Source organism: Microtus ochrogaster, unplaced genomic scaffold (assembly GCF_000317375.1).
Source record: "Microtus ochrogaster isolate Prairie Vole_2 unplaced genomic scaffold, MicOch1.0 UNK49, whole genome shotgun sequence".
NCBI classification, from domain to species: Eukaryota; Metazoa; Chordata; class Mammalia; order Rodentia; family Cricetidae; genus Microtus; species Microtus ochrogaster.
Genome location: NW_004949147.1, coordinates 2538407 through 2545829, shown reverse-complemented (window position 1 = coordinate 2545829; position 7423 = coordinate 2538407). Strand labels below are relative to the sequence as shown.

The window sequence follows — 7423 nt, the reverse complement described above, 5'->3', positions numbered from 1 at the left end:
TATCAGCTATTTACATTACAATTTATAACAGTAGCAAAATTACAGTTATAAAGTAGGAATGGAAATAATTTTATGGTTGGGGTCACCACAACATGAGGAACTATATTAAAGGGTCACAGCATTTGGAAGGTTGAGAACCACTGTCCTAGACACATTTAAGATGAAGAAAACATGTCTCCTAGCTTTGCTATCAGCAGTAACTAGGGCTATAATCAGAGAACCAGAACAGGAATTCTGAAATGAGTCAGTTTACTACAATAAGCTATGGAATACACCAAATAACTTACCCTGTGAGATTATTCTCCATCTGCAAAATGGGAATAATAGTATCTATTTCTGAGGCTTTTGTGAGAATTATGACTCCAATATATGTAGGAATCTTGCAACAATAAATACAATATATACTTATACAATAATTTAAAACTTGAGCAAATTAGTAAGGTGGTTTGCACCCTACCTGGAAAATAATTTGTAAGAACTAAGTTATACTACCTGTCTCTGATACCATATCATGGGTTAGTCTTTCCAGGAGGCAGGGGCTTCAGTTGCGTGTGTCCACTGACAGTCATTTATTTGTCTTAGAGGACTTGGGAGTATTGAGATATACTATGTCCTTTTTGAGACAGGAGTCTTGCTAAATTCCTCAGATTGGTCTTGACATCCTGGGCTCAACTGATTCTCCATGTTGGCCCTCAGGGTATAAGCTAGGACTGCAGGTGGATACTATCATACTCATTTATAATGTACTAGTCATACAGGCTTGAAGGACAATGCAGAAATCCATCTCTGTGGGGAAGGGTCTTTAAGAGTGGTCTGAGGATCACAGAAGACAGGAGGTAGTCTAGAGCAGGCTATGGAAACAAGAGCTATAGTAGAATTTGAAATCATATTGAAAAGCTTGGCTTTTAAAAGAACTTTGTGGTGTTTTCTGTGTTTACATTTTTGTTTTTCATTATATTTCATAAAATATTTGGAAATGTTCAACATGTCTCAGCTATGGTTAGAATTAACTAAGGGAACCAACATGGTGGTCATGCCTTTAATCGCAGGACAGACGAAGGCAGGAGGTTCTGAGTTCAAGACTAGCTTGGTTTACACATAGTAAGTCTTAAAAATTAACCAAGACTTTTGGGTATATGGAACAAGTCTGAAAGGCCAGAAGCTTCCTTAGTTAAGACAAACCCAATCCTCCAAGGCTAGCCAGTGTTAAAGAAAGGCAGGGGTTTCAGAACACCTACCTATTTAGGGAGTTCTGACTTCTTCTGAGGAGTTCCCACTCCAAATCCTGATAGCCTCTGGCCCCCTTATGGCCTCATGCATTCTAAGCAAGCACTTTACCACAGTGCTATACCCACAACCCTAGACTAGCCTTTCTTAAAGGACTTCAGGCTAGAGAACCCAGCTTCCTGCACCTGCCAACTTACCTCTTCACCTCACTTAACTAAAAGCCAGGCAGGAGAAAGACTAAGGGTCCAGCCTCTAACACAAGGAAGACTGACAGTGCTGGTTTTGTATAAGGAAGTAGCTGGTCCTGAAGATTTGGAAAAACAAAATCAAAGAAAGCTGCTCTGACTCTGACAGTTTTAATAACTGTCATCAGTGGTATTCTCCTGTTTATTTCATATGCATAACTGATAAACTTCTCTTTATTTGATATTTTTATTAAAAATACAGACAGATCTGTAGAATACAACACTGAAACCACTGGATGCATCTTTCACTTCAGGAAAACCAAATCGTCCCAACCTTCGGATATTCCACTCTCACAACACAACCCCTATCTAGGGCCTTGGCTAGGCGCTGGGCCAAGGCTAGCAGACCACAGTGATCATATCCAGTCCACAGCACCTTCCATTTTATTGTTTTATTTACAAACAGGGTGAAGTCAACTGGGCAAATCAGGGGTGGGAGTCAGTCAGAGCCATCCAAACGTGGAGTGGTTCCTGGATCAATCTCCACCATGAAGGCCGCCTCTTCTATCCTTTTCTTGCCCCTTGAAATTTCTCAGGGCAGCCTCACCTGCTGCTCCTGAGCCCTTTTACAAGGGTAGATGGATCCTGGGGGAACAGGGTGATACGAGGGCTGGGGCCCCCTCAGTTTGTGTAAACCTGAGTTCCGATCACACGCATGATTTCCTTCTGTATCTTGGGGTCCTGAGTATTAATGTTGGCATCGCCCACCTGCCCATCCTCATATCTGCCAAAGACAGAGGAAGTGTGAGCACAAGGGTAAGTATGATACCAACCCATATCCACCAGCAGAAGTGTTTCAAGACGTGACCATTTCATCCCAAAGTGAAAGATTTTGTCACTGCTCTTTAGGATAAAGGGATCAATCAGCTCAGCAGGTGTTTCTCTACACAGACCCCAGTGATCTGTCTTTAACCTAAGGGCAAAGTCCCAGTGCCAGCTAAATTAGACAGCAAGGGACAGGACTCAGACAACAAAAAATGAACATCCTCAGCAGCCACACACCATCTACCACCCTCACTCTTCAAGTAATACCAAAGGCTCCTTTTAGACTCACACAAAGAAGAACCTTGTGCAGACATGGTCGGACACAGGGCACACCCAAATGTTTCCATGCTTCTGAAGGTCCTTAGATGTAATCACTGGGAGAAGAGAGGCCAGAAGTCACAGATATAAAGCTTAAGGCGGTCCGGGTAAGGAAGGAGAACATGTTGCTTCAACATAACTTTTGGCTGAATCATGTGCCAAGGGAGCAGCAGAAATAAAGGTTGGGGTCCCAAAAAGACATGAACTGGGTGAACTGCATACCTTCACAAAGTGCGATACAGTTTAGATTCCGACTCTGCAGGAACCTTGACTGAATGGATCGGGTCTGAAAAACAAAGAAGCAGAGGAGAGCAGAGCAAGGTAAAATGCTAGAGCTTGCTCTCAAGAGCTGATTAGCTACTGGTGATGGGGACTAACTAGGGTGTGAACTGGGTCTCCTGAGCACCCAGCCGCCCTCCAAATGTTTGCTTACATAGAATTACCCTGGTGGGGCTACAGTTTCCATGTTCATCTTTTCATTTAACCTGCCCTTGCTTTCATATGACTTTGTTTTCAGATAACATATGACTGAAGAAAGATCATTTTATAACATACTTTTAAAAGACCTACAATGGCCCCTGCTCCACTGTTCTCCCATTCATTATTTTAGCAGGATGCAGGAAAAGGTCCTAACTCAGGTAAAACCAGAAAAAATACCTGGGGGATGGTGTTCATCCTGTTATATCTCTGGACCAGCTCATCCTTGGATGGCATTCTGTGCTGTCCTTTGCCCATTCCTGTCACAGAACAACAAACTCAGTTAATTCGTCCATTTCTTAAATATTTGTGGAAGTACTTACTATATGTCAGATACCAACTAGAGAGATACTTGGTGATACAGTAGTGAATAAACAAGTGATTACCCTCACTTAACCTGGTGGAGACTGAAGGCAAGGAGTAAGTAAATACAATGGAGTGCGGTGACGACTGTGATGGTGAGCCTGTAAGCACTCACCTTGTGAACCAGGGAGGGGAACTAGCTTAGCCAGGAGATCTGAAGATGTTCTGGTCCAGTAAGACTAAGCTCTTCTGAATTAGGAAGAGCTAATATAATAGAATATGGAAAGCATAAAGACAGATAGACCCACAGAACTTAATTTGCATACAGTATAATGAATGGCAAAAAATGATGTAAAAGATATAAACCAGGCAACTGAACTTGATCCTCCAAGAACTCCAGGGAACCAATGAGGTTCTAATGAAACACTCGAGTTGGGAAAGAAGAGCCCAGCAGTGTAGGACACCAATACCTCAGAGTCAAATGATAAGCCAGAGACACAAGTTAGGAGAAAGCTTTAAAGTTACACAAAAGATTGACCCACCCAGGATAGGAGAAGCAGAGCCCTTCCAAATCGATTCTCCACAGATATCCACCTTGAAGAATCTTACCTTTAGAAAAAAATGCCAATTCCCTCTCATTTCTACATTATCTCAGAGAATAAATTCTCTACCATCCTTCTACAACCCCTTTTTAAGGTTTTTTTGAGACATGTTCTCTGTTTAACAGTCCTGGCTGTCCTGGAAATTGCTTTGTAGACCAGGATGGCCTCAAACTCACAGAGATCCACCTGCCTCTCCTCCCGAGTGCTGGGATTAAAGGCGTGCGCCACCACCGCCTGGCTCCTCTTCTATTTTTAGCAGTTATAGGAGAGGTCTTGTTTGTAAAGACTGAAATAGGATTTTTACTTACATATCAAACAGTACCCATATACCCCTTACTGCCAACTCTTTTTGGCCTAAGGACAGGATTTCAGTCTGTCTACAGGTTTATCATAATCACAGCCTTATCACTTAGGGGTGTGTAGTCAAGGAGATGGGGCAAATATGAAAATGTTGGTTTATAGCCGGGCGGTGGTGGCGCACCCCTTTAATCCCAGCACTCGGGAGGCAGAGGCAGGCGGATCTCTGTGAGTTCGAGGCCAGCCTGGTCTACCAAGGGAGTTCCAGGACAGGCTCCAAAGCTATAGAGAAACCCTGTCTCGAAAAACCAAAAAAAAAAAAAAAAAAAAGAAAATGTTGGTTTATAATTACAAGCCATAATCAGGGTTCCAACCTCACCATTCTACTTTATTTCAACTTCACTCTGCTTTAATTCTTGGTTTTGCCGTTGTCTCTATATCAAAAATTTAAACTGAAATTTTACTTATTATTATGTGTATGTGATGTGAGTGCAGGTGCATATGGAAGTCAGAGGACAACTTTTGGGGTTTTATTGCTTTGTTTTAATTTGTTTGGAATTTTTTTTTTGGCTTAGGTTTTGATTTTCTAGTCTTAGTTGACCTAGAATTCATTATGTAGACCATGCTGGCCTTGAACTCATAAAGAGCACCTGCTTCTGTAAGTGTTGGAATTAAAGACAATGTGTGCTACCACACCCAATTCAGAGGACTACTTTTAAAAGATAGCAGGGATCAAACTCAGGTCATGAGGCTTGGGCATCAAGAACTTTTACCAGTTGCAGCTTATCTTGATTTTATAATGGTCACGATGTACAAGTGGGAGGTGATAACCACTGAACTGAAATTCTTCACTGAGCAATTCAGCTGTCAACTCAACACAGACATATACTATATTCTCAAATGTAAATTCATGGCCTGAACAAAACTCAGCTTGAACTGACAATCCCTTCCTCCTGTAGGACAACCTTCTCCATCATCCTTAACAAGGCTCAACTCTGCATCTAAACATCATGATCTCAGTTCAGATATTTCATTGGCAAGATTCTAAGAGAAATTCCCATTAAGGTTCTACTCCAGAAAAGGAAGTCAGGGGAAGAAAGAGTAATTTTCTTTGGTGAGCCTTAGAGGTGGCACTTTAAGTAACTAAACTCTTGCCCTGTCTCAAACCTATGGCACTGTCCTGTTCATGTTGACCCACTGATTATTGCATTCCTGTCCTCAGACTACACTATTTAATGCCTAGAATAATCTCTGAACACTTTTGTGTCCAGAATTAATTTCTTTTTTCTTTACTTTTTTTTTTTTAAGTTTTTCCAAGACAGGGTTTCTCTATGTAGCCCTGGCTGTCCTGAAATTCTCTTTGTAGGCCTGCTTCTGCCTTCACCTCCAGAGTGCTGGGATTAAAGGCATGTATCACCGCTGCCAGACAGAATGAGTTTCAAAACAGGACTAAACAAAGAAAATTTCCATCTCTATTCACTATCCCTAATTTCTTGTGACATTGATGGCCCAGTTACTAGCAGAGTCATTGGTCAAATGCATGCTCTCTAAACACACCCCATGCCACCAACCCAAAGGTACCCTGGTGAAAAAGAAATAGAAAACCAAAATAGACTAAGGAGAAGGAAACAGGCAAGAGAGATGGTCAAATGCCAGAGTGATAACAGTAAGTGGGACATTTGCATACATCCCACCCAGTGTTGGAAAGATTCTTATTTAACTTCTGGGACCCAGAGACCCAGCGATTCAAACAAAGCCTCCCCTTGTCAGGCAATAGAATAATGAGAACAACTGCCTACAAGTCAGGAGACTTGGATTTCAGCCATATGATTTAAAGAAAAGTGTTTGGCTTTTCTACATATCAGCTTATCCATAAAGTAATAAGGAATTGGACTAGATGATCAGTAAATCCAAATTCCTATTAAAATCCCATGGTAGTCTGGATCTATAATCTTACAGTTAAAAAAGGACAGTGTGATTTGATGTTTTAAAGTAGTTGGTAAAGTGCTAAGGAAAGACAAGGAATCTACAGATTCCTGGCTCCATCTGGTAACTGAAGGTATTCAAGTACCTACTAACTTAAAGAAAATAACTTGGTAAGAGATGAGGAAAAGGGAAAGAACATGGGAACTAAAAGCCAGGAGAATCTGATTACTTGGAAAATAAGAACTTAACCATAGGAATGCTCACGCTGGAACAAAGATTAAAAACTGAAAATCCTATTAAGAAGCCAAAAAGACTAATTCAAGTCCACTCTCATGTTGAACCTAAGGATTCATTTACACACGTAGTGCATTGGGCACTTATCCTATATAGATTAAACATGTTACTTCAAGACATTCTGACTTGGGGCTGGAGAGATGGCTCAGAGGTTAAGAGCATTGCCTGCTCTTCCAAAGGTCCTGAGTTCAATTCCCAGCAACCACATGGTGGCTCACAACCATCTGTAATGGGGTCTGGTGCCCTCTTCTGGCCTGCAGGCATACACACAGACAGAATATTGTATAAATAAATAAATATTAAAAAAAAAAAAAAAGACATTCTGACTTATCTAAGAGGAATTGTTGCCCTGAAACTTACTTAACATTTATTCTGCAGCACTGGGAACTGAAGCTAGGGCCCAACACAAGTGTTCTGCCATGAATTACATGCCCAGCCCAGGGTTAGAACTCTTTCATATTTTATCTGGTTTTATTGAGCAATATAAAAAACATTTTGCCCTTCCCACATGTCAGAGATCCACTGTAGCATCAGAGGTACACTGGCTTTGACGTCCTCATTCTGTTCCCAGTGCCCAGGGAGTTAGACCCTCCCCGTATGATGCAGATTAAAATTCTCATGTTAATAACAAGATTCAAATTCAAAAAAGTAAAACCAGTAGGGCAATGACAATATGCCCTTGATCCCAGAAGAGCTTCCAAAAACTGCTGTCACAGAGTATAATTTTCAGAAGTCAATTCTTAACAGTCCCACCTAGTGAGGCAAGGTCTCTCTCTTGTTGTTTCTGCTCTGGCTGGTCCTGAAGTTTTCATGTGATTCTCCTGTTTCTGTCACCCATGTCTCCACAAGAGCATTGGGGTTCTAGGTACTGAACTTGGGTCATCAGACTTGTATGGCTAGCACTTTTCTCTACTGAACCACTTCCTTAGTCTCACTTGCCTACTTTTTTTTTTTGTTTGTTTGTTTTTG

General features: G+C 41.3%; 1 protein-coding gene across 9 annotated transcripts in view; it reads right to left on the bottom strand.

Annotated features, from left to right (window-relative positions):
- Positions 1–1654: 1654 nt before the first annotated feature.
- Positions 1655–7423, bottom strand: part of Parp6 (poly(ADP-ribose) polymerase family member 6) — a 34193-nt gene continuing 28424 nt past the window's right edge. For all 9 annotated transcript variants that reach the window (XR_003376590.1, XR_003376591.1, XM_026777223.1 and 6 more), the window contains 4 exons: positions 3213–3292; positions 2778–2841; positions 2527–2611; positions 1655–2196 (listed from right to left, as the gene is read on the bottom strand). Coding sequence is in view for 7 of the 9 variants with exons in the window: in XM_026777223.1 (XP_026633024.1) it covers positions 2094–2196; positions 2527–2611; positions 2778–2841; positions 3213–3292 (332 nt within the window). In the remaining 2 variants the exon portion in view is untranslated. The remainder of the gene's footprint in view (positions 2197–2526; positions 2612–2777; positions 2842–3212; positions 3293–7423) is intronic.